A 27,595-nucleotide genomic window follows, 5' to 3' on the forward strand; every position below is an offset into this window, starting at 1 on the left:
GGTATTATCTGAAGAATCAAACCAAACCTGTCCCTATGATATTACTCTGTCCCTATACATGATATCCTCTGATCTCCTTTAGAGTCACTGTTGTATACGGTGTATATTAATTTACCAATAGAAGCCATTTCCATTGAATACTGTAATTTTGACCCAATGATAAATGTGCATGCATATTTATTTAATAAATCGTTACATTAGTACAATAACTCAAATACTAATTTTAAATACTATTTTGGTACTTGAGAAATTTGAGGTACATGTACTTTATTTAATCATTTCCCTTTGATAGTGTTGATAATGTTGAGGTGCCACTGTTAATCAACTTTTAGTGTAGTGTTGTTTTTGTACTATTGCTTACTTCCAAGTATATTAACATGTTCTTCCTTGCCGCAGGCTAAATGCACTAAGTTCAATGACACGTGGTGACGAAGTGCATTTGCTTTGACAGAAGGAAGGCATTTAAATGGCGTTTCCTTTAATGAGTAGGTGACTGACCTGCAGGGTCAGCGTTATCTACACTCGCTCTTTAGCGGGCGCATGGAATCTGTCGCTTCCATTTGGCACAGACACGCTATCAGAATGGAAATAATCTAAGCACTTGTCAGCAGCTGTTAACCCTACTTTTATCTCTTGACCTTTGGAGGAGGCTGTGATTGTTGGTGGCCGTACATTACAGTTGCTTCACATGAAGACAATGTACGTTAGTGGACAACTGTCGCAACATATATGCTACAAAATACCAGAATATTTACTAGTAGGCTAAAGCAACGGATTTTGGCACCATCACCTGTTGCACAAAACCTGCCGGCAGCAGCTTCGACTTAGACTCGACTCAGGAGCGTTTTAACTGGAACATGAACACTGGGTGAGCAGAGGGGTTTTCCTGTCATCGAGTAGATTTCTTTAAGCCTGAACTCATGCCAAGCCAGGCTACCATCTGCAACAGCTGGGCCTGGATGCAAACCATGGCAGGATGCTGAGAGCCTGTGTCTGTGTGTGTCTGTTCTCCTCAATCAGTGAAGGGTTCTCAGCAGGAATTTCACACGGTTATCTTTGTCCTCAAAGACACAATGCCATGTCAACGGGGCTGTTACCGGGGGGCCGGCCTTGCCTAGCTGCTGCCTGACGATAGGAGACGGCTTCCACTGACCTTGGTGTCATATCGGCGCACGTAATGCTGGCACATCCCTCTATTGTATATCATCAGTGCTGCTTTGATTGAATCTCAAGCACGTCACCTGTGTCTATGTTGCCTCACACTTGCCGCCTGGTTAATCTTAGGGACTAACAGGCTTTTTTTAGAAAACCCCATTAAGAATTTGAAGGCTGTTTTTGTTACCACCAATTCATTGTACAATAACTAAATACAATATGTTACTGATGCCTTGCTGTGACTCCACTTAAGCCCTCTGGGTAACTAAGACCCACACATGACAATCTCTTTTAAAATATCCCCCCAGATATGTTCTGTCCCTTTCTTTGTGTTTAGACAACAGTGCCATTAGTTTACATGTATGGAACGCTTTGTGTTATTGCAAACGATGCAAAGAATGTCAATTATCTATTTTCCTATTTTTAGGCCATTGCACTGTACTCTTAACGTAATGTCTTTATAGAGATATACTGTAACTATTCAGGCGTTTGTTGTTGTTTGTGTTGGACATACGTACTGTATTACATAAATATTAAAAATAGAAGCTACCGTACAACATGAAAAACCTAATTTTGATTTTGATGGCCATACACACAGCAGCAGCAAAAGCAGCTTCAAAAAGGCATAAGTGGAAATGAAATCCTGAAACCTTACAAGTTTATGCTAAAATCTACATACTATAACTCAAAATGGAACAAAGTTTAGTTCGAAGGGCAAAAACAAACAAGGAGGACCATTTGCTGCATTTACTGATATTGGTAACGTTGATGTGTTTTTTTCTAAAAACATTTACTAAAAAACTTAATTTCTATATAGTTTTGTGTCAGTCTAGCCGGCCCACTGTGCAGATACTTGGACATGTATTGTTCCCGTTTCAGCACAACACTTGAGGGATGATGACAAAGGAATTCCTCTCTGTGCCTATTTAAAGATTGAGTTTCAGTCCACTGGCTGCTTGAGAATATCTATGATTAATGGCTACGCTGCATGGAGCTCCTAATATGGGCCCGTCAGGGGGCCAGCCCATCACTCATAAGACTCTGACCCGCTGATTTCTATATTGCTCTCCACTCATTAACCCCCACCCTTCATGTACCCCCAGCCCACCTCAGACACAAATACATTCCTTGTGCCTGAACCACTCCTCCATATTTGGTAGAGTGGCTTTGTTTATAAAGGACACTCATGGTGCAACCCCCTATAGGTCACCAAACCATCACAAGGTAAGGTGCGAAACCAAAGGCTTACATGAACCTCTTTATTTGGACATTATTACCTGCCTGTGTTACTTTGGACCAGCTTAATCAATTTCTGTTTCTTTTTTCAGGACTATCACGCATCACGTCTAAGAAAGGACTGGTAAGGTAAGATCATCTGAAAAATGGCATGTAATTAAAATATAAATGTCATCATAAAGGAACATGAATCTTCTATAACAGCATCATATAATCAATTAAGACCTTTAAGTTACTCTTTCTGTTCTACGAGAGAATCTTAACTATGGATTAAATAAGGTTAGATTGAAACTGACATTATTTGTTTGTAGACAAGGTGAAGATGGGTGATGCTGCCATGAAAGAGTTTGGGGCAGCAGCCCCTTACCTAAGGAAGTCGGACAGGGAGCGGCTGGAGGCCCAGACACGGCCGTTCGACATGAAGAAGGAGTGCTTTGTTCCCGACACTGATGAGGAGTACGTGAAGGCTTCCATCGTCAGCCGTGAGGGGGACAAAGTCACTGCTCAGACTGCAAAAGGGAAGGTCAGTGAACTTACTGTAACTTAACTTACACAAAAAAACAAGAGAGGATCCAGATCAATCCTGATCCATGGCATCTTTGCAGCACCTATTATCTTTGAAGTCCTGCTAAAACAACTGTATTTATACTGATTGTACTTCCGTTTGTAGACAGTCACAGTGAAGGAGTGTGACGTCCATCCTCAGAACCCGCCGAAGTTTGATAAAATTGAAGACATGGCGATGTTCACTTTCCTCCACGAGCCCGCTGTGCTGTTCAACCTCAAAGAGCGATACGCAGCATGGATGATCTATGTGAGTTGACATTTTCTAAAGATAAGACGAGGCAACGATGGCACCTATCACTCCAACTACAGCACTCTTTAATACCAGTAGTATTTTTTCCTCAGCATTTGTCTTTCTGACTGTCATTGCATTAGACCTACTCTGGGCTGTTCTGTGTGACTGTCAACCCCTACAAGTGGCTGCCAGTCTACAACCAGGAGGTGGTTATTGCTTACAGAGGAAAGAAGAGGAGTGAAGCTCCTCCTCACATCTTCTCCATCTCTGACAATGCCTACCAGTACATGCTGACTGGTAACTTGCCTTCATTTAGCACAATGTTTACAGAAGAGTGAAACAGGAACAAAAGAATCCTCAAATGAAATGTCTTCTCATTTTCAGACCGAGAAAATCAGTCAATTCTCATCACGTAAGTTATACTGTGATTACATTGTTATACTGTATAATTACAAACTATAAGAATTTTAGCAAGGGACATTTAGCTGTTTATTCTGTTTTCTACAGAAAGAGTATTTCATTATATTAAGTACTTACACCTCAAATCATCTATAAAAAATATTTGTACTTATTCTGTTTTCTGTTCAATTTTTAAAAAGTTCTTTCGACTAACACAAAGTTTACAGTTGGATGTGGTGTCCATTTGTTACTTCTTAACATGACTTGTTGTGTCTCCAGTGGAGAATCTGGTGCTGGGAAAACTGTCAACACTAAGAGAGTCATCCAGTACTTTGCTAGCATTGCAGCTGGAGGTGGGAAGAAGGAAGGGACCTCAGAAAAAAAGGTTATTATGCTAAAGTTGAAGAAGATACATCATTTAAGTACTGCAATTCATATTTTTTATTTTACTGTAGTTTATCAGCTGGAGCAAACTTTGTGCTCTGTATTCTTTCAGGGTACTCTGGAGGATCAAATCATCCAGGCTAACCCAGCTCTAGAGGCCTTTGGTAATGCTAAAACCATCAGAAATGATAACTCATCCCGATTTGTAAGTTCCTTTCAGAAACTATATGAATATGTTTGTGCTTTTTCTACTGTAATTAATTTTTTTAACTTGTTCAATTTCAGGGAAAATTTATCCGAATTCACTTTGCTGCCAGTGGAAAGCTGGCGTCGGCTGATATCGAAACATGTGAGCAGTCTTTTGATCATTCTCCTGGTTCGCCTCCACCAAACTACAATAACCTGATCATGCTTCTGCATAATGTCTTTAACAGATCTGCTGGAAAAGTCCCGTGTCACCTTTCAGCTTAAAGCTGAGAGAGATTACCACATTTTCTACCAGATTCTGTCTCAGAAGAAACCAGAACTGCTTGGTAAATAAAAATCTGAAATGTCTACTCAATGATTTGTTGCAACACAACATCTCTACAATTAAAGGATGAACCACTTTTTTACTGTTATTTTCAGAGATGTTGCTCATCACCAACAACCCCTATGACTACGCCTTCATCTCCCAAGGAGAGACAACTGTAGCCTCCATCAATGATGCTGAAGAGCTGATGGCCACTGATGTAAGTTAAGATGAACAAGTACCATAAAATATTTGAATATTTTACTTATTAATAAAGGCTTATCATAAAATCGTTTGAATTGATGTGCTGAACTGGTGTCTCATACTTGTGACAGAAACTTTACCCCAGTGATGTCGCTAATAAACATGTAAATTATTTAATAGGCCGGATTAGATGTATGAAATCAGATATGAGCCAGGTTAAATGTGGGATCCTGGTGGCTCAGGGAGCACACATTATCTTATGCCCCAACTCTTTCATACAAATATGCTGTAGACTGTGATACTGTACAACATAAAAGGCCAGTGACTTATCAAATCCAATATCCTCTTTTCTTATCCAGGATGCCTTTGATGTGCTGGGCTTCACTCAAGAGGAGAAAAACAGTATTTACAAGCTGACCGGTGCCATCATGCACTATGGTAACATGAAGTTTAAGCAGAAGCAACGAGAGGAGCAGGCAGAGGCCGATGGCACTGAAGGTTGGTAAAACTCTCTGAATCCACCAGACAGACAGAGTCTGGATTCTAATAATTATATGTTATTATATGTCATCACAGATGCTGACAAAGTAGCTTATCTGATGGGCCTCAACTCTGCCGACCTCATCAAAGGTCTCTGTCACCCAAGAGTTAAAGTAGGAAATGAGTGGGTGACCAAGGGACAAAATGTGCAGCAGGTGAAAAAATTATTATTTTTCTTAAGAAGACACGTGTACAAGCTATTTACTGCATCTTTAGCATTTGGGGTTTCTGTTTGTAGGTGTATTACGCCGTTGGTGCATTGTCCAAGGCAGTGTATGAGAAGATGTTCCTGTGGATGGTTGTAAGGATTAATCAATCCTTGGACACCAGGCAGCCCCGTCAATACTTCATCGGTGTGCTGGACATTGCTGGGTTTGAGATTTTTGATGTAAGTGGCCTGGAAAGATACATTTTATTTTTTAAATTGAGAAAATAAATAAATAACTTTATTTTCTTTTTTACAGTTCAACACCTTTGAGCAGCTTTGCATCAACTTTACCAATGAAAAACTGCAACAGTTTTTCAACCACCACATGTTTGTGCTGGAGCAAGAAGAGTATAAGAAGGAGGGTATTGAGTGGACCTTCATTGATTTTGGAATGGACCTGCAGGCCTGTATTGACCTCATTGAAAAGGTGAAACACTAAACTACTACCAATCCTAAAATTATTTATCATAACCGTACTGTCTTTAAATAGAAAATGTGCTTTCTCCTCAGCCTATGGGCATCATGTCCATCCTTGAAGAGGAATGCATGTTCCCCAAAGCCACCGATTCCACCTTTAAAGCGAAACTCTATGACAACCATCTGGGGAAATCTGCCAACTTCCAGAAGCCCAGAATTATCAAAGGGAAAGCGGAGGCTCACTTTGCCCTGATGCACTATGCTGGAACTGTTGATTACAATATCAACAACTGGCTGGTGAAGAACAAGGATCCTCTGAATGAGACGGTTGTAGGACTCTACCAGAAGTCAACTCTCAAGCTGTTGTCTTTGCTCTTCGCAAATTATGCTGGAGCTGATTCAGGTAAAGTGTATACAATAATTACCCTAAAAATGCTCATATTTGATCAAACTTGTCATAACAAGAAATGGATTGGCTCTGGAAATGGCTCTGTATCAGACACTCTGTGTTGTTGCATGGTTTCTTTGCAGAAGGTGGAAAAGGTGGCAAAGGAGGGAAGAAGAAGGGATCATCCTTTCAGACGGTTTCTGCCTTGCACAGGGTCAGTAAATAAAATAGCCTGAAAAAACTAATGAGAGACCTACCTTTACATTGATGACTAAGGGATGTATTGTGCAAACTTCTAAAAGTTTATTACCTTTACAGGAGAACCTGAACAAGCTGATGACCAACTTGAGGTCCACTCACCCTCACTTTGTGCGATGCATCATCCCCAATGAGACCAAGACTCCTGGGGCCATGGAGAACCCTCTGGTGATGCACCAGCTGCGCTGTAACGGTGTGCTGGAAGGCATCAGGATCTGCAGGAAGGGTTTCCCCAACAGGATCCTCTACGGAGACTTCAAGCAGAGGTATTGTCTTATTTAGTTACAAAGTGTCTGATTCCAAATAAAAACTATGCTTCAGTGATTTCACAATCTGATTGTTTAGATATCGCATTTTAAATCCTGCTGCCATCCCTGAGGGTCAGTTCATTGACAGCAGGAAGGGAGCTGAAAAACTGCTTGGATCTCTGGATATTGATCACAATCAGTACAAGTTTGGACACACAAAGGTAAACATAAAAAAAATTACAAGGCTGAATTTAAATCGCATTAAAGAAAAACAGCAGTAAAGCCTAAACAGTTGAAGCATGGTTATGTAATTTTTGGTAAACAGCATGTAATAATATTTGACTTAAAATCTCTGGGTTTAATACCGTGCAGGATTCAGTCCTTCCTTCCTTTGCTTAATAAAGTTTTTAAAGCACCATGTTTAGAGGTATAATGCCACTAAATGTGTACCATTATGTTTGAAGGTGTTCTTCAAGGCTGGTCTTCTTGGACAGCTGGAAGAGATGAGGGACGACCGTTTGTCACTCATTATTACTGGAATCCAGGCAAGATCAAGAGGTCTGCTGGCTCGAGTTGCATTCCAGAAGATTGTTGAACGAAGGTAAACAACTATTAAAACAAAGACCAGTTGTTCTAATAATGAAATAATGAACCGATTATAATGATTGGTTTCATTTACTAATAATGACATTGATCTGATTGATCTTTGACAGAGATGCACTGTTGGTGATCCAGTGGAACATCCGTGCCTTCATGGGGGTCAAGAACTGGCCCTGGATGAAGCTGTTCTTCAAAATCAAACCTCTGTTGAGATCTGCTGAGGCAGAGAAAGAGATGGCCAACATGAAGGAAGAATTCCTGAAGCTGAAAGAAGCTTATGCAAAGTCCGAAGCTCGTAGGAAGGAACTAGAGGAGAAAATGGTCTCTCTTCTTCAAGAAAAGAACGACCTACAGCTCCAAGTCCAGGCTGTAAGTCATATGCCCAATATAAAAACTATACCATGTGCAACAAATACCATCTAATTAATGAACATTTAAATGCAGGAGCAAGATAATCTTGCGGATGCTGAGGAAAGATGTGAGGGGTTGATCAAGCACAAAATTCAGATGGAAGCAAAAGCCAAAGAGCTGACCGAAAGACTGGAGGATGAGGAAGAGATAAACGCAGAGCTGACAGCAAAGAAGAGGAAGTTGGAGGATGAATGCTCAGAGTTGAAGAAAGATATTGATGACTTGGAGTTGACTCTGGCCAAAGTTGAGAAGGAGAAACATGCCACTGAAAATAAGGTACAATATGGCAACTACTTAGAAATTTCTATTTATTAATTTTAAAATTAATTGTGAACATGTCAAATGTAACAATATTTCTGTACTTGCAGGTAAAAAACCTGGTGGAAGAGATGGCAGCTTTGGATGAAATCATTGCCAAGCTGACCAAAGAAAAGAAAGCCTTACAAGAAGCTCACCAGCAAACACTGGATGACCTGCAGAGTGAAGAAGACAAAGTCAACAGTCTGACCAAGGCTAAAGCTAAGCTGGAGCAGCAAGTGGATGATGTACGTACTATGTCTTGTTTGTTTGTCATTCTCTAATATTGGATGGAAGAATAAGTTAACACAAATTTACCAACACAAATATTCAGCTTGAAGGTTCTTTGGAACAAGAAAAGAAGATACGGATGGATCTTGAGAGAGCAAAGAGGAAGCTAGAGGGAGACCTCAAATTGACCCAGGAAAGTCTAATGGACCTGGAGAATGATAAGCAACAACTGGAGGAGCATCTGAAAAAGTAAAATTTGTTTTGTCTCTCTTTGTGTGACTGTATTTCCTCCAATTTAAAGTATAAAAAAATAAAAAAAATCCTGATGATGATATACTGTTATGACATTTTACCTTCTCCTACAGGAAGGACTTTGAACTTAGTCAGCTCAATAATAAAATAGAGGATGAGCAGGCAATTGCCATTCAGCTTCAAAAGAAACTGAAAGAGCTTCAGGTGAAATACTGTCATCATTCAAATTAAATTAAATACTAGATGTGTAACAGAATAATAGAATGTTTCTGGTTTAACAGGCTCGCATTGAGGAGCTGGAAGAAGAGCTTGAGGCAGAGCGAGCTGCCCGAGCCAAAGTAGAGAAGCAGAGATCAGACTTGGCCAGAGAACTGGAGGAGATCAGTGAGAGGCTGGAGGAGGCTGGTGGAGCAACAGCTGCTCAGATTGAGATGAACAAGAAGAGGGAGGCTGAGTTCCAGAAGCTCCGCAGAGACCTTGAAGAGGCCACTCTGCAGCATGAGGCTACTGCTGCTACACTCAGGAAGAAGCAAGCTGACAGCGTTGCTGACCTGGGAGAACAGATTGACAACCTGCAGAGAGTCAAGCAGAAACTGGAGAAGGAGAAGAGTGAGCTCAGACTGGAGCTGGATGATGTAGTTTCCAACATGGAGCACATTGTTAAGACAAAGGTTAGACCAGTATACTGTTTTTTGCTAATGTTGACACACACGGTTATTTGGAATATAATGGGTGATTTAAATCACTTTGATGTGATTTCAGACAAACCTGGAGAAAACATGCAGGACTCTGGAAGATCAGATGAATGAATACAAGTCCAAGTTTGAAGAAGCTCAACGCTGCATCAATGACTTCAACATGCAAAAAGCAAAGCTTCAAACAGAGAATGGTACTTTTAAACTGATATTAGGTTGACGCATGACCAAAGAATGCTTTTTTGACCTGTGATAATAACACTGTATTTTCCAAAACGCAAGGCGAGTTTTCAAGACAGCTGGAAGAGAAAGACTCCCTGGTGTCTCAACTGACGAGAGGGAAAATGTCTTACACTCAGCAGATCGAAGACCTCAAGAGGCAACTGGAGGAGGAGACTAAGGTGCATTTTCATTGCAAATTGTACTGTAAATATCAATAACCTAAAAAACATTTTAATGTTGACACATTCATTTTGCCCGACAGGCCAAGAATGCATTAGCTCATGCAGTGCAGTCAGCTCGTCATGACTGTGACCTGCTCAGGGAGCAGTATGAGGAGGAGCAGGAGGCCAAGGCTGAACTGCAGCGCGGCATGTCCAAGGCTAATTCTGAGGTGGCTCAGTGGAGAACTAAGTATGAAACTGATGCCATCCAGAGGACCGAGGAACTGGAGGAGGCCAAGTAAGATTCTAATGCATTATTATTTTTCTCGAACTGATAAAGCATTTTTTTTCGTCTGGCAGATCAGCTTTTTGTTTGTGTTATGTTCCTATTTAAATGTAAGACGAACAAAAAGTTTGTCTGTTGGGTGACTGAGCAGCCAGTTAAAGTGGTTGAAGTTACCACATATTACTTGGAAACAGAAAACTGCAGAAATAATACAGTACAATATTTAAACGATCCATTCCTTAAGGAAAAAGCTGGCTCAGCGTCTGCAGGAGGCTGAAGAGGCTGTAGAAGCAGTGAATGCTAAATGTTCCTCTCTGGAGAAGACCAAACACAGGCTGCAGAATGAGATTGAAGATCTCATGGTGGACGTGGAGAGGTCTAATGCTGCTGCTGCTGCTCTGGACAAGAAGCAAAGGAACTTTGATAAGGTGAAGTACTGAGAAGTCTTTGTTAGGATCAAAAGAAACTATGGATGAATTTACCATTTTTACTGGTAGAGCTTTGCTTGTTGTTGACCTATCGACTTATTTGTCCTCAAATATAGAATTTTTAATATTGTGATAAACTGTTCTATGGAAGCTGAAACATCTACTCTCCATCAAGACTGCTGGCTTTCTTCTTTATTCCAGGTCCTGTCTGAGTGGAAGCAGAAGTATGAAGAGTCTCAGTGTGAGCTGGAAAGCTCCCAGAAGGAAGCCAGAGCTCTAAGCACTGAGCTCTTCAAACTCAAGAACTCTTATGAGGAGTCTCTTGATCATTTAGAGACTATGAAAAGAGAGAACAAGAACTTGCAGGGTATGCTCTAACGTTAGGCCTTATGTCCAGTGTTCTGCAGACACGCTGAAATTCACTGCAAAACAATTTGAATCACCATTTTTACAGAGGAGATTTCTGACCTCACTGAGCAACTTGGTGAGAGCGGCAAGAGCATCCACGAACTGGAGAAATTACGGAAACAGCTGGACCAGGAGAAGAGTGAGATCCAGTCGGCTCTGGAGGAAGCTGAGGTATAAGACGTCTTTGATGCATGCATTCAAAATGGTTTTACCATTTATGCACAACTTTGTAACACTGTCTCTATCAGGCCTCCCTGGAGCATGAAGAGGGCAAGATTCTAAGAGCCCAGCTTGAGTTCAATCAAATTAAAGCTGATATTGAACGTAAACTGGCTGAGAAAGATGAGGAGATGGAGCAGAACAAGAGGAACCTGCAGAGGACAATCGACACCCTGCAAAGCTCTCTGGAAGCTGAGTGTCGCAGCAGGAATGAGGCCATGAGGCTGAAGAAGAAGATGGAGGGAGACCTCAATGAGATGGAGATCCAGCTCAGCCAGGCCAACAGGCAGGCGGCTGAGGCCCAGAAACAGCTGAAATCTGTTCATGCACATCTGAAGGTAAAGTAGTAAAGGCTCATTTCCAGCAAGATTTCCAATTCAACCTGATTCCTGGCGCTAACCTTATTAATGTTTTCCAATTAAGGATTGTCAAATACAGTTGGACGAGTCTCTCCGGGCTAATGATGATCTCAAGGAGAACATTGCTATTGTTGAGAGGCGAAACAATCTGCTTCAAGCTGAGCTGGAGGAGCTGAGGGCGGCTCTAGAGCAAACAGAGAGAAGCCGCAAACTTGCTGAACAAGAGCTGCTGGATGTTAGTGAGCGCGTGCAGCTACTGCACTCACAGGTGAGATGTAATCATTTACTGCACTTGCATAAGAAGATGCATTCTTCAAAATATAAGAGAAATCTAAACAATGTGATAAAGCTGCATTTTCATGTATGCTACAATTATGCAGAACACTGGCTTAATAAACCAGAAGAAGAAACTGGAGGCCGACGCCTCTCAGCTTCAGACTGAAGTGGAGGAAGCGGTGCAGGAGTGCAGAAATGCAGAGGAAAAGGCCAAGAAGGCCATCACTGATGCAGCCATGATGGCAGAAGAGCTGAAGAAGGAGCAGGACACTAGTGCTCACTTGGAACGGATGAAGAAGAACATGGAGCAAACCATCAAAGACCTGCAGCACCGCCTGGATGAGGCTGAACAGATCGCCATGAAGGGAGGCAAGAAGCAGGTGCAGAAGCTGGAGGCCAGGGTGAGTGACACCTACAAATGCACACTTCACATCTTCAACGGGCTTGTCAATAATAACTTATAATCTACATGAATCACATATATTTGACTGATGCCGCTGTCACTGGATCACTGGATCAGTGAGTTCTCAGACAATGATTTTATGATGTTTCCAGGTGAGGGAGCTTGAGAATGAGGTGGAGTCAGAGCAGAAGAAGAGCAGTGAAGCAGTGAAGGGAATCCGTAAATATGAAAGACGCATCAAGGAGCTCACTTACCAGGTAAACTTTAGTTTGTTGTTTCTTTTGCAATTTTTATCCACATTATTTATTTGTGCTTCTTAATGACCCTGCGATTTTCTTTCCATTGCCCTAATTTACACAGACCGAGGAAGATCGCAAGAACATTGCACGTCTGCAGGACTTGGTAGATAAGCTTCAGCTGAAAGTCAAAGCTTACAAGAGGGCTGCTGAGGAGGCTGTAAGTGGAACTGGACACGTCTCTCAAATGTCTATATGATGTTTCCAGTCAGTTTATGATAATATTTACTGCTGTAGCTGTTAAAACACTACTGACATGTAGCTACAATATTTGGTTTTTCTGACTCTTACAGGAAGAGCAGGCCAATACTCATCTGGGAAAGTTCCGCAAATTGCAGCACGAGTTGGACGAGGCTGAGGAGAGAGCGGACATCGCAGAGTCTCAGGTCAACAAGATGCGCGCAAAGAGCCGCGATGTGAGCTCAAAGGTGAGAAGCCTCCCTGAAATCCACACTTCATACACGTATACAAAACTACAGCAGTAACATGGATGAGGACACACTTGTACAAACATTATTTAGCAATAATATAAAAGAACAGCACAAAAACAGGAAATGCATTCAGATGTTTCAGACTTGTTTTACTGTTGGGATAATTTAGTGCATCTCACCTGGTGCAGCATAATCGTACTAGAAATGACTTGTCAATCACTACGTGAGACAGAAAAAGCATAGCAGTTTTTTTTATATACCTGGGTAAACAAATGAGACCAGTCTTTAAATAGATACTTTTTATTTTGTTTTAGTGTTTTGTATTAGTGTAAAGTATTTAAAGTTAGTTAGTGTTATTATTGTCAGACATTGTAAGACATTACATGACATTATCTAATTATATGGTGAAAATATTTTATTTGTAATCTATCTTAGTGGTTATTAGTGAAGTGCCAGTAAGGGCATAACATAGTGGAGAGGAAAATTAGGAGCTTCCTCAGACGGTGGTAAATCACCTTCACATCAACCTTTAGAGATGCTGGAGCTTCTTTAGAATCTCTGCCTATTTGTAGCTGTTTTTCAGTGAAACATTTTTGTGAGTAATGTACTTCTCTCAAAACTATCACATGAGGACAGTCTGATACGATATTTGCTAATCATATAAATTCAGATTGAGTTTTCAGAATTAAAAGGCATTTACTTGCAACAGCTTAAATGTTATAAGGATAATTTACAAATTTGCTGCTCTCTGAAAATATATTCTACCTACTGTAGATCTTGCACCAACGTGTATGACATTTTGCTGTGGGTCTCTGCTTCTAACCGATCTGTCTTTGTCTGTTCTCTTATTGCTCTGCGTCACAGAAAGGGCTAGATGAGGAGTGAACACTAAGACGGTTGGCATCCCCAGTGTGGTATTCTTCTCTGTTTTCACAGTAACTGTAGAATAAAGCAAAGTGCATTTAATTCTTTGTGTAAAGTTGTCATTTATTTCAAGCAGGTTATATGTAGCCTACTGTACAAGGAAAAAGTCTGAACTATAATACAGTACTTACTTGAAGGTGCTGCTGAGTGGAGCACTGTACAAATTCACATGATTAATAGGCAGAGTTTTACTGGTAACTGTTTTTCAGTGGAAGACAACTCAAAGCACACGCACGCACGCACGCACGCACACACAAAGTCTTTTGCCAATTATCGATTTTCCTGTATCCATGTAACATGAACAAGGCTGAACAAATAAAACAAGTATGGAAATTGCACAGAAATAGTAGATCATAGTAACAACATTTAAACTTGATGATTTAGTCTGCTTGTATCTTCTGAAATAATTTTTCTTGGTAGATGTGCTTTACTCTTATGGTCTGGTGGCAAATAACTTTCTAAAGTCCATCATTATGGATAATGCATTCACAGCTGCCCACCCCCAACTTGTTACATTGTCACATTTATTTTGAAATAAAATACAGTTTACCTTTTAATAATTTGTTATCCCCCTTTATCTCCCTCAGTCTTACCTGAGCTTTAGTTGTGGCAAAATTCTGCACTTGATTGTAGATTGTACTAAAAAATATAAAAATAAAACAGACAAAACTGATGCTCAGGGCTTTTAGACTGAGTAGTTTCTAAGCTGCGATGGTCTTAATATAATATTTTATGCTTTTAGTTCATATCAGTGTCAAATAAACAAACATTTTGGCATTGTTCACAATTAGTTTAGTGTCTAGCTCAATCTCAGTCTTACCGTATGCCATGCAACTGCAGCAGAACAGTCAAGTGCAGGGTGGGTTCTACTTGACCAGTACAAACTGACCTTGATCTAATGCAGCTGTGTCCTTAAAGGGCTTTAAATACCTGTAACAATATCATACAGCAATTAAGTTTTATTCTATAGGGTATACCTCATCCTAACAAAATGTTGTTGATTTTCCGACTTTTTGAGATCATAACCAGTGTGCCAGCCTATTTACATGTGGTTCTCTGGAAATTCCTCAGGATAAACAGTAAACCACCCACAATAGCAGATGAAGGTGACACCACTTGTTCTCTCCATAAAAACACAGCTGGTTTCACCAAGAGATGCCTGGCAGGGGAGCCAGGGTGGAGACACACATTACATACACAACAGCTGAGAATGAAGAACAAGCCCATTCTTTATCTGGTGCCTGATAAAGCAATTCTCATCACATTACACATCGTTGATTGTTAAGGTTTTTCCTATTTTATAGAAGGGAATATAATTTGCTCACAATTGCTGACTTTGCTAATAGTGGATAGCTTAGTGTATTTGGTGACAGAAAAGTAAAGACATTCTACATATTCTGATTATTAAAATTGTCATTGGTTGGCTTACAGCAAGGATAAATAAAATACTATACATCAAGCATTTTAAGGCTAAAGGGAAAAGAAAATTGGTTTTGACATATATTTAGTGCCGTCCACCTGTTAGCCCTTGTCCATCATGACATCAGAGGCTGCCGGTCATACGTTAGTGCCTTCAAAGGCTACCCTTCTCAATCAGGGAGAGAAATATTTCACAGGGTTATCTTTGTCCTCAAGGCCAAAGGAAAGGGAACAATGCCATGACGACATCAGGCGACAAAGGTGTAGACCTAGAGGGGTGGAACAGTGGTGAGTGATAATAAAGTCTGTGACCTTCGCTCGGGTTTGGCAACAGCTGCGGCACTTTACTGTCTTAGCACCGACTCTAGAAATGTCCCTTCACATGACTGGCATTTGGTGAACTTTACCTTTTCTATTAGGTGTCATTAGCAACACGAAGAGTTCAGAGATTAACAAATCAGTTTGAATAAGTGATTAATCTTGAAGTCTAGCATTTGTTTCTGTAGGATTTAAAAAACACAATGAAAGAATTGGTCAAGTTATTGTGGGACAAATAAATATGCCATACAAAGAAATGCAAATGGGTGGTTTAAGAATTTTACAGTCATTTCATTTTCAGCTACAGTATTAGTAATGCCCTGCATTAAAAATCAGGTTAGCTCTACGGCATTTTAATGTATAGGTATAGAATAATTAATTTAGTTTCCATTCAATCATTATATTAAACGCAGGCCTAAATATGTTTCCTTTCTTTTTCTTGATAGCAAAGGAATAACAGCCATATGATATCAAGGCTGTGCCTGATCCTCACCTTTTGCCCTCCCCTTCCTTTGTATTATGTATTGTGCTAGCCCCATTTGTCACAAGGTGAAAGCAATAAATAGCAGCAGTGCATTCTGGCAAATTAGGAGAATGAGTTTTTTTCTAACTTTCTCCAAAACTTCAAGCCTTATTTGGTGAATAAAAAGGTTTTATTAATAGAGGGAGGGCTGCTGGGCTCATCACTTGACGTGACCAGAGGTACACAATTAAAGGTAAGAAAAACATTCTTTTTAGGATGAGATAGAAATGGAATTTTGAAATGAATATTAATTACAGCTGACTAATCCTGTTATTTTATATTGTCATTATATTTATATAATGATATATTATATAATAATATATATTTACATTATTTATTTATTTCGTTTATCTTTTATTCATAGTTTGAGTAGCAAAACCCTGATTGATCCCCTTCTGCTATGGAGTCCAACTCTTTCTAGGTGAAAGACACTTTAAAATAAAATTGAAGACATGGCGATGTTCACCTTTCTCCATGAACCGGCTGTGCTGTTCAACCTCAAAGAGCGATATGCAGCGTAGATGATCTATGTACAGTATAATATATAGAAATCTTTAACTTTACTACTTCCATCATGTAAGGGGGTAGGGTAAACATGCTGTATTAAATGACCTTTATGACAGACCTACTCTGGGCTGTTCTGTGTGACTGTCAACCCCTACAAGTGGCTGCCAGTCTACAACCAGGAAGTAGTTGTTGCTTACAGAGGAAAGAAGAGGAGTGAAGCTCCTCCTCACATCTTCTCCATCTCTGACAATGCCTACTAGTACATGCTGGCAGGTAGAAAATGAGTTAATATTGTATTTTATTCATTTGTCATGACACAATTTTTATATTTTCCTATTTGTCCTGCTAACAGATAGAGAAAACCAGTCGATCCTCATCACGTACGTTGCATAGCCATCAAAACTCTCAGCAGTAATGAACATTACACTGTGGCCTAAACCTTCTGTCTCTTCTACTCAGGGGAGAATCTGGAGCTGGAAAGACGGTCAACACCAAGCGAGTTATTCAGTACTTTGCCAGCATTGCTGCTGTGCCAAGTGGTGGCAAAAAAGATCAAGCTGCTGAAAAGAAGGTACAGTATGATTAACAAAATGTATTTATGGTTAATTAACATTTAAGGAGAAAACGTAAAATAAATTCAAGCAGTAGCAGGACATTAGTATGATATTTGAACTCTGACTGTTTAGAACATTGGAATCTCTGCTGGACTGTCAGTGCTGCCAGTCTGTGTCAAAGAAGGCATTTCGAAAGCAACAGTACTAAAAGAGAACAAAACAAAACCACAATGTAGCAAGTAAAAAAGAAATAATAAAAAAAATCAAACGTTATACAGTAAAAACCTTGTATCCACTCTAAACCACATCAGGGTACTCTGGAGGATCAAATCATCCAGGCCAACCCTGCCCTGGAGGCCTTTGGTAATGCTAAGACCATCAGAAATGACAACTCCTCCAGATTTGTGAGTGTCTGCCAATTGAAACGCAAATTACAATTTGTAAACTAAAGTTAAACCCTTTCACTAAAATGAATTGCTTTCTTCCGCTTAGGGTAAATTTATCCGCATTCATTTCGATAATCGAGGAAAGCTCGATTAAGAGCTGGCCTCTGCTGATATTGATACTTGTAAGTAGAAAGGCTTAGTAAACAATGGTGCGCTCATTCAATTTTTGTGTAAAAAACAGAAACAAAACTGATTTTTTTCAACAGTCCTTCTGGAAAAGTCTTGTGTGAGCTAGCACACGTAATGTAGAAACACCCTTACCTCAACAGCATTAAGAATTTATTCAATGATTCTAAACTACAAACACTGTACATTACAGCAGTATCAACTTCACCAATGAAAAGCTGCAACCGTTTTTCAACCACCACATGTTTGTGCTGGAGCAAGAAGAGTATAAGAAGGAGGGTATTGAGTGGACCTTCATTGATTTTGGAATGGACCTGCAGGCCTGTATTGACCTCATTGAAAAGGTGAAACACTAAACTACTACCAATCCTAAAATTATTTATCATAACCATACTGTCTTTAAATAGCAGATATGTTTTCTCCTCAGCCTATGGGACAAGCATCTGGGGAAATCTGCCAACTTCCAGAAGCCCAGAATTGTTAAAGGGAAACCAGAGGCTCACTTTGCCCTGATGCACTATGCTGGAACTGTGGACTATAATATTAACAACTGGCTGGTGAAGAACAAGGATCCTCTGAATGAGACGGTTGTAGGACTCTACCAGAAGTCAACTCTCAAGCTGCTTTGTACTCTCTTTGCAAACTATGCTGGAGCTGATTCAAGTATGTTTACTTGTTTCTTTTACTGTAGTGAAGTACTGTTATTACTGTGTGTCCCTACTCTATTATACTATATAAACACATATTCTAAATAGTACTCATTTTAATTTCCAATGACAATTTGTTCATACAGCTCAGGAATCTGGAGGAAAGGGCAAAGGTGGTACAAAAAAGAATCCATCCTTTCAAACTGTGTCAGCCTTACACAGGGTAAGAGCAAAACTTTGACCACGTTCTCACACTACGTGTTATATGCAGCTTTATTCATGGTGGAATCCCTGCACTCACAGGTAAACCTGAACAAGCTGATGACCAACTTGAGGTCTACTCACCCTCACTTTGTGCGATGCATCATCCCCAATGAGACCAAGACTCCTGGGGCCATGGAGAACCCTCTGGTGATGCACCAGCTGCGCTGTAACGGTGTGCTGGAAGGCATCAGGATCTGCAGGAAGGGTTTCCCCAACAGGGTCCTCTACGGAGACTTTAAGCAGAGGTAACAAATTAAAGAGAGAAAATCATGTCTCTCAGTTACATTGTAGGTGACCAGTCAAAAGGATAGCTTTTTACACAAATGCTTTAAAACTATTAAATGATGTTAAACAGAAAATTGTGTATAATTTTGTCTTAGTGAATCAAGTTTTATTATTTTGTCATGCTTATTAAACTTTTACAATGCACAACAAATTTAGTTATAAACTTAATAAAAAAAACATAAAAACTTTAAATAATTTCTTTTTTCTACAATAGAAGAGATATCACATTTTGAACCCAAGTGCTATCCCTGAGGGACAGTTCATTGATAACAAGAAAGCTTCAGAGAAACTTTTGGGCTCTTTGGATATCGACCATAACCAGTACAAGCTGTGGTAGATAACGAGCGAGCCAAGATCCTGTGGGACTTCCAGATACAGACAGACAGAATGGTAATGGCGAACCAACCAGACATTGTGGTGGTGGACAAAGAGCAGAGGAAAGCCGTAGTGGTGGATGTGGCAATACCAAGCGATGGCAGGAATGGATTAAGAAAAAGGAACATGAGAAACTAGAGAAATACCAAGGGCTCAGAGAAGAACTGGAGAAGGCTTGGAAGGTGAAGGCCACAGTGGTGCCTGTGGTGATCAGAGCACTGGGGGCAGTGACCCCCAAATTGGAGGAGTGGCTACAACAGATCCCTGGAAAACCATCCGACATCTCAGTCCAGAACAGTGCAGTCCTAGGAACAGTAAGGATACTGCGCAGAACCCTCAAGCTCCCTGGCCTCTGGTAGAGGACCCGAGCTTGGAAAGTGGATGAGACCACCCGCGGAGGGTGAGAAGGGAGTTGTTATTTTTTATACACATACACACACACACACACACACACACACACACACACACACACACACACACACACACACGGTATGTACTTCCTACAGCTGGTTATAGTGTCTTAAATAAAAACAGGTCTTCTTCAAAGCTGGATTGTTGGGTCTAATGGAGGAGATGTGTGATGACCGCTTAGCGCTAATCATTAACAGGATTCAGGCAAGATCCCCAGGTGTTCTAGCAAGGATTGAATTCCAGAAGATAGTTGAATGCAGGTAACCATTGAGTTAACTAAACTGCATGTAAACTAAACTAAAGCTTGGATTCCAAAAATATAGTTATGAGGACAAAAATATAAAAAAAATATTCAACTTTACAGTTTATATGAAATTATCAATTCTTTACTATTCTTTAATCTGAACTATGTCTTTATTCATGTTTTTTAGTTACATTTTCCAGTCATGTCTGGTTTTATTTTGTTACTACTTCCTGTTTAGTCCATATCCTGTTAATCCAGCTTCACTTCCGGTCCTTGTAAACCAGTGTTTCATCAGCAATTAATCATCTAGTATTTAAGCATCACCTCTTGCCATAGTCCCCTGCCAGATTGTCTACGTTGTTTCCTAACTAGCATTCCAGCATTCATGACCCTTGTCTTTCGTGTTTTGATCTTGTTTTGCCATCGACCATGCCTTTGCCTAAAGTATGACAGTACTGTGCCGTAAGTTGACCTCCGCTTGTACTTTGACCTCGCTTCTGCCTGCTCCTTATCGGATCCTGTCTGCTACTACAATGTGTATGACCTCTGCCTGCCTGACCTTGCTTATTAAACTTCTTATCTTGACCGAGCCAACGCTGTGCATTTGGGTCCTTCCTCCATCGTCTGTTTGTGACAAACTAGTTAATAAATGTAAAGATTAATGTTCATAGCTTAAAAAAGACTAATATGAAGTGAATCAATGTTCACACGGATGCACTGCTTGTGATCCAGTGGAACATTTGCGCTTTCATGGGGCTCAAAAACTGGCCTTGGAATTGGAAAATTAAACCTCTGTTGAAGTCAGCGGAAACTGAAAAGGAAATGGCCAACATGAAGGAGGAGTTTGCCAAACTGAAAGAGGCTTTTGCAAAATCAGAAGCCTGCCGTAAAGAACTTGAAGAGAAAATGGTCACTCTCCTCCAAGAAAAGAATGACCTGCAGCTCCAAGTCCATGCTGTATGTTATAACCACTTGTGTATAAAAAACTTAATTATTATTATAACTTTAAACTGACATGAATTGCACTACATGAGTTTCATGTCATTAATAATAGGAACAAGATAATCTGTGTGATGCTGAAGAAAGGTGTGAGGGGCTCATCAAGAGCAAGATTCAACTGGAGGCAAAAATCAAAAAGGTGACTGAAAGACTGGAAGATGAGGAGGAGATGAACGCTGAACTGACGGCTAAGAAGAGAAAGCTGGAGGATGAATGTTCTGAGTTAAAGAAAGACATTGATGACCTAGAGTTAACTCTGGCCAAAGTGGAGAAAGAGAAACATGCCACTGAGAACAAGGTACAAACAAACACGTAATTAGCTCAAAGATGCTCTGTATGCCCAGAAGGTGTTACAGTCATCATCAACTGTCATTTGGTCATAGGTAAAGAACCTCACTGAGGAGATGGCCGCTTTGGATGAAATCATTGCCAAGCTGACCAAAGAAAAGAAAGCCTTACAAGAAGCTCACCAGCAAACACTGGATGACCTGCAGAGTGAAGAAGACAAAGTCAACAGTCTGACCAAGGCTAAAGCTAAGCTGGAGCAGCAAGTGGATGATGTAAGGTGGCACACAATCCCTTGGACATTGACTGCTAGTTAATATATACAGTAACAGAATTATAATAAAAAGTTGTGTATGACCACCTACAGCTTGAAGGGTCTCTAGAACAAGAGAAAAAAATACGTATGGACCTTGAAAGAGCAAAGCGAAAGCTCGAAGGAGATCTGAAGTTAGCACAAGAGAGTATAATGGACCTGGAAAATGACAAGCAGCAACTCGAAGAGAGGCTGAAAAAGTAACAAGAAGAGCCTTAAATATTTATTATTATCAATTACCCAATTATTAATTACGGTTGAAGAAATAACTTTTTTCATTCCCAGGAAAGATTTTGAAATCAGTCAACTCAATGGCAAAATAGAGGACGAACAGACAATGAGTGCTCAGCTCCAGAAGAAACTGAAAGAGTTGCAGGTAAGAATTTTACTATAAAGTAAATTAAATATGGATGTGCTGATATTTGTTTAGGAAAACTAGGAATACAATGTCACGTTGTCCATTGGTTTGATTGTGGAACAGGCTCGCATTGAGGAGCTGGAAGAAGAGCTTGAAGCAGAGCGAGCTGCCCGAGCCAAAGTAGAGAAGCAGAGATCAGACTTGGCCAGAGAACTGGAGGAGATCAGTGAGAGGCTGGAGGAGGCTGGTGGAGCAACAGCTGCTCAGATTGAGATGAACAAGAAGAGGGAGGCTGAGTTCCAGAAGCTCCGCAGAGACCTTGAAGAGGCCACTCTGCAGCATGAGGCTACTGCTGCTACACTCAGGAAGAAGCAAGCTGACAGCGTTGCTGACCTGGGAGAACAGATTGACAACCTGCAGAGAGTCAAGCAGAAACTGGAGAAGGAGAAGAGTGAGCTCAGACTGGAGCTGGATGACGTGGCTTCCAACATGGAGCAGGTTGTGAAGGCCAAGGTAAATGACTTGACTATAACTATTTAATGTAAGGTGGTGTCTTACTGCTAGTCCCCTCCACCAATTCAAGGACAGTTAATGTTATACTTCACTTACTTTCAGAACAATTTGGAGAAAATGTGCAGGTCTCTGGAAGATCAGATGAATGAATACAAAACAAAGGCAGAAGAGGGACAACGTGCCATCAATGATTTCTCTATGCAGAAAGCAAAGCTTCAAACTGAAAATGGTTCGCACACATCAAGATGCCTTTGATCTAATCAGCTTTTTTATCTTTGAGATATTAGTTTTAATGTGATGCTGTTATCACAATCAGGTGAACTCACCAGGCAGGTGGAGGAAAAGGGGTCGTTGGTGTCTCAGCTCACCAGAGGAAAACAGTCATATACTCAGCAAATTGAAGACCTGAAAAGACAACTGGAGGAAGAAATCAAGGTAAAAAACACAGGATTCACAACAGGCTGATCCTGATATACAACAAGCATCAACATACACAATTCCTACATTTTATTTAGGCTAAGAACGCATTAGCTCATGCAGTTGAATGAAGAACAAGCCCATTCTTTATCTGGTGCCTGATAAAGCAATTCTCATCACATTACACACCGTTGATTGTTAAGTTTTTCCTATTTTATAGGAAAGGTAATAGGTAATATAATTTGCTCTCAATTGCCTACTTTGCTAATACTCTAGAACATCTGGAAAACAAGAACCTAAGTGGGCAAGTGTCACTGATGCAGCCATGATGGCAGAAGAGCTGAAGAAGGAGCAGGACACTAGTGCTCACTTGGAACAGATGAAGAAGAACATGGAGCAAACCATCAAAGACCTGCAGCACCGCCTGGATGAGGCTGAACAGATCGCCATGAAGGGAAGCAAGAAGCAGGTGCAGAAGCTGGAGGCCAGGGTCAGTATTCATTGCAGCAAAATTTAATAACGTAGACTAAATATTATTAAAAGTGTAGAGTCGCTGGTAGAATGTGATTCTATTTTGATTCCTGCAGGTCAGGGAAGTTGAAAATGAGATGGAAAGTGAACAGAAAAAGGCTAGTGATGCCATGAAGGGAGTTAGAAAGTATGAAAGACGCATAAAAGAGCTCACATATCAGGTAAGATGTCTATTTTTATTATTACCTCCTATAACAAAATCAAACTTGCTTCACAAAAAAATATATGCTTCATGTTGTTTTTATACTATTTAGACTGAAGAAGACCGTAAAAACCTAGCACGTCTTCAAGACTTGGTGGATAAGCTGCAACTAAAGGTCAAATCACACAAGAAGGCTTCAGAAGAGGCTGTAAGTGTTGTTATTATACTGTACTTGCCTATTGACACTAGACATAAGGGCAGTTGTCATTTAACAAATACCTTATCTTGTACTGTATATCTGTATTGTATTTTGCAGAAGGGACTGGATGAAGAGTGAAAGTCCTTCAAGAACACAATCATTTCTGAGGCACTTACTACTTCTGTCACGTTGTCTCCTTACAGTAAGTATGTTTTGTGTGAAGCAGAACAAATCTAGTATTATGTGTATCTTAAACAGTTTCCTGACTTTTCATTAATAGAAAACGAGTACACACCTGTACAAAAAGTACAAAGACGTAAACCTGTCATTAAACAGAGAAAATTGTAATTACAACAAACCGACCGGTAATAAATCAAATGATTATTTTCAAATCAAACAGGAAAAATGTTGAGTCAAATACCTTTACTTATTGAAAACATCTACAGTACACACACATTCCTTATATATTGTAATAGTACCAGAAGACAACATATTAATCTAGTTGTTATCATGAATCAGCTTGAGGTCTCCATCAACATGTGCTGAAATCAGTCAAATGACCAGCAGAGGGCACTCACATTACCCATATTCTAAAGTTAAGTACATATACATCATTTATATAATCATCAGCTTGAATTTGGGGGAAGTGCCAGGAATCATATTAAGACATTCGGATTAAGAAATCCAAGTACTAACTTAGCAATTAGTGGATGACCACCTGGCAACCACATAAATGGTAAAGAAGTCACAAGGTATTGACCCCTACATTAATTAACCCAAAAATATAAATACTGTACCACTGATATAACTATTCTTCTTAAATGCTTTCAAATTCCTAAAATACATCCTTTAGGTTGCTTTGTTTCACAGCAAACCTGATGTAAAATACCAGAATACCTGCTTATTAATTTAAAACTTTATTTAATTACATGAATCCTCAAACTAACATACTGCAACAATGTCTTGACATATCTATAATTCTTCCCTGACCACTACTTTAGTGTACTTTATCTTGGGATGAACTAACCACTGCTGAGGTTAGTTATTAGAACAGTTAGAATTACAAGGAGATGGTCTGATCTGATCCTGTGGAACAGACACACTGTTTCACAAGTAGGATATTAGATACTATTTGTACAGAAACACTTAGAGGCTACAGTACATACAGCGTCTGATAACGGTTCATAACAAGCAAGGATCTGTTAAGGGTTTACTGTTAGGTAACTATTTGTTTGGTTGGTTTTAACACAATACAGCTCAGTACTGTATACATAGTATTACTCTGATCAGGTTGCAGAGGAAGAAGAGTTTAACCCAACTAACTTACATCAGGGTCAGGGGTCAGGTTTTCTCTAGCAAGAAGCATCCTCTCTTCAAAGCCAGATGAACGAGGGCTGCATAAAATACAGAACAGAGGAAGACTTGACAACAATGTCTTGTAGCATACAGTACAATTTGGTGCATTAAACATTAGACCTAAAGAAGCTAATTTAGCCAAAATACACTATCACCCAATAAATTGTCCTCAAATTCCAATAACTTTAAATCAATTATCTATTTCAATCTATTTACAAAATTGATAATGTACTCTTTAAATTGTGAACGGTACCTTTCTATTATTTAACTTGGTCCAGATCATAGCCTCGTTTGAAGACAAGCTGATTTGAATCCACAAAGATTCTGAGTGAGTGAGCAGAAGATACCAATCAACTCCTGTAAGCCTTCCCCAGAAACCAACACCCCCTTAGAAGTGACCTTTCGCAGTAACAAAGAACAAATACTAACAATAGCTTTGCTGGCTCCAGTTTCCAACTTAAGTGACACAAGGTGCCTCACACCGTCCCTTGTGCTTACATGTGACCTTAAAAGTCAGAGACACAAAGACTGTGGACAGCTGAGAATGAGAACTTTAATAGGCGAACAAATGCTCTGCACGAGCCAATAATAGACTAAGGGTTAAGTAAAGGAGATGGAAATTTGGTTTTGAGGGCAAATAAGGACAAGGAGGATGCATCATTGTCCACTATGCTCTTTACAAATTTAATGTACTATTATATTATTTGGTAAGATTATTCATGGTTGGTCTCAGAATATGGTTTAAATACAAAATATTTCAGACTAATTGGCTATACAGTGATTAGGTTCTCCCTTAACTCATCTGTTGCTGCTGGCAAAAAAAACTAATAACCTCTGGTGGGCACCTACGTCACAAGCTGTCCCCAAGCTATCCTGTGAACCAGCAAGCCCTCAAAGGCAGCCAACAGGAATTTCACAAGTTATCTTTGTGCTCAAGGATAAAGAGAAAAAAACAATAGCATGTCGACAGAAGCAAGCCAAGGGCACTCTCACTCACAGCAGCCCTTAAACTACAGGTCACAAGAACAGGAAATAGTTTAAATGTACAAGGTTTTCTCTTTCTAGCAATGTGTTGCTAAACAATTACAGACAGGCACAAGCTTTCATTCTGCCTCTACCCAGGTTTATCCAAAAATGGTGTGAAAAATGGCAGACGTGTAATTTGAACATTTTTAGACACTGTAATCTACAGGTTGAGAGCACCTTGAGTTCTTCTGTCGTCAGTAAAAGACTTTCCTACTACTAATAATGCAGAGGTAAATGGAAATAATAGAAGACCTGTGACTGATTTACTGTAAGTAGGGACATGTGGTCAATACACAATGCACACAACATTCACTGTGCAACAGGTTAGTTATGTGTGCAGACCACCAGCACACATATAACTGTCTCCACTCATTTTCTTTACACTCTCATGCATTTCCATAAAAAATGTCCGAATGTTACAACAGAAGCTAAAAACCTCTTGAACAAAACTTTATTCTTATATGTGGGTCTAGCACTTGTTTATTAGAGCTTTTTATCAGTGAAAGTAGTAATACTAGATACTACAACAACAACAACTACAACAACACTATCTACATAGCACAATAGAATGATGTATGTTAAATTCTACATTATAAATAATTATAGGATATTTACTGTATGTTAATCTATTTATCGACAGAAACTGATACTTTGCATTATGCTCATACTACTCCCTAGGTTTTCAAGGTGTACTTGTGTGAACAAAAAGCAGGAATGATTGTACTTTGTTGCATCTAAAAGAAAAGGCACAGACTAGCAGACTACGCTGATAAGCCACAGCGTAAAACTACTGACAAAGCTACAGTGGTTTTAATGTGGTAAAGAGGAGTCAGGGAAAATGTAATGTTAACCACATATACATACTTACTGTACTACTGTTTCAATTTGCAGAGCAGCAGACTTTCTCTGACATCAATAAAACCACCAGGTTCTGTAGTGTTTACAATTGCACCTGTACTGTACATGTTACTTGTGACACTGTATGCTAATTCTATTTAATGTAAAGATCAACATTTCATTTGGTAGCAAAAAGGAAACACTGTAGAGTTACTAGGATTATTCTGAGGTTTAGACCTAATTATGAACAGTAGTGAGTGAAGATAAAGGGATCTCACAGCTGTGACCTTGGTCTTGTCTTGTCTTGCTGTAGACAACAGCTGCAGCACTTTATGCTCACTCCTAAAATGTTTTTCACACCCCATCAACTGACCAACTACTGCTAAGGTTTATTGCTGATGATGTCTGAGGTCCCATAAACCCTGCCCTTCCTATCCTGCTAGTCTAAAGCACTTAGTTTTAAAGTAATTTATGATTAAAACAATGCCTGTATTCCAATCCAGGTGTTACAGAAAAATGAAAAACAATAACTAACAGAAATACTGTATATACAGTAGATATTTAAAAGTAGTATATAAATGTATCTGTAATATTTCAGACATACATGCCTACATAAACACTTTCATTGTTCATTAATATAACTTTGTAGAACAAAAGGCTCATCTGTCAGACTGCAGCCTGTCCCCTCTCCCCACCTCCTGCCTCCCCGTCTTTGTCCTGGTCCAGTCAGGTCTTGTTCACAAGGTGAGAGCAACAAATAGCAGCACAAGGCTCTACCTCTACCCAATTTGGACAATGTCTTTTGTGCTTGGCAACCTGGATGCCATTTCTCTGATATTCATCTCCATATTTGG

The 27,595-nt window shown here is 39.8% G+C and overlaps 2 protein-coding genes and 1 pseudogene across 3 annotated transcripts; all 3 read left to right on the plus strand.

Moving 5' to 3' along the window:
• Positions 1 to 1,544: 1,544 nt before the first annotated feature.
• On the plus strand, positions 1,545 to 13,688 carry LOC114844125 (myosin-7). 2 transcript variants are annotated; one of them, XM_055503784.1, is made up of 39 exons: positions 1,548 to 2,379; positions 2,484 to 2,520; positions 2,703 to 2,914; positions 3,062 to 3,205; positions 3,331 to 3,487; positions 3,575 to 3,602; positions 3,869 to 3,974; positions 4,086 to 4,178; positions 4,259 to 4,322; positions 4,408 to 4,506; positions 4,601 to 4,704; positions 5,048 to 5,186; positions 5,265 to 5,383; positions 5,467 to 5,616; positions 5,693 to 5,863; positions 5,947 to 6,256; positions 6,385 to 6,455; positions 6,560 to 6,765; positions 6,845 to 6,968; positions 7,212 to 7,348; positions 7,461 to 7,716; positions 7,792 to 8,034; positions 8,127 to 8,303; positions 8,390 to 8,535; positions 8,652 to 8,742; positions 8,820 to 9,209; positions 9,301 to 9,427; positions 9,516 to 9,634; positions 9,718 to 9,914; positions 10,147 to 10,330; positions 10,532 to 10,697; positions 10,785 to 10,909; positions 10,987 to 11,295; positions 11,381 to 11,584; positions 11,697 to 11,993; positions 12,148 to 12,252; positions 12,356 to 12,451; positions 12,585 to 12,719; positions 13,587 to 13,688. In XM_055503784.1, exons 3-39 carry the CDS (start codon positions 2,714 to 2,716, stop codon positions 13,605 to 13,607), a joined length of 5,811 nt encoding a protein of 1,936 aa, XP_055359759.1. In that variant the 5' UTR covers positions 1,548 to 2,379; positions 2,484 to 2,520; positions 2,703 to 2,713; the 3' UTR covers positions 13,608 to 13,688. The 2 variants fall into 2 exon arrangements, with proteins under 2 accessions (XP_055359758.1, XP_055359759.1); XM_055503783.1 differs by having other exon boundaries at positions 1,545 to 2,379; positions 3,869 to 4,178.
• Positions 13,689 to 16,349: 2,661 nt separating this feature from the next.
• Positions 16,350 to 17,509, plus strand: LOC129603287 (myosin-6-like; annotated as a pseudogene).
• LOC114844644 (myosin-6-like) lies at positions 17,352 to 22,698 on the plus strand. The gene is given in 12 exon segments (XM_029132185.3): positions 17,352 to 17,371; positions 17,733 to 18,202; positions 18,333 to 18,409; positions 18,490 to 18,695; positions 20,473 to 20,722; positions 20,820 to 21,062; positions 21,148 to 21,324; positions 21,417 to 21,562; positions 21,648 to 21,738; positions 21,844 to 22,233; positions 22,336 to 22,462; positions 22,550 to 22,698. Coding segments are annotated over 12 exon segments (2,346 nt in total).
• Positions 22,699 to 27,595: the final 4,897 nt, after the last annotated feature.

This window comes from Betta splendens, chromosome 17, assembly GCF_900634795.4.
Source record: "Betta splendens chromosome 17, fBetSpl5.4, whole genome shotgun sequence".
Taxonomy (NCBI): Eukaryota; Metazoa; Chordata; class Actinopteri; order Anabantiformes; family Osphronemidae; genus Betta; species Betta splendens.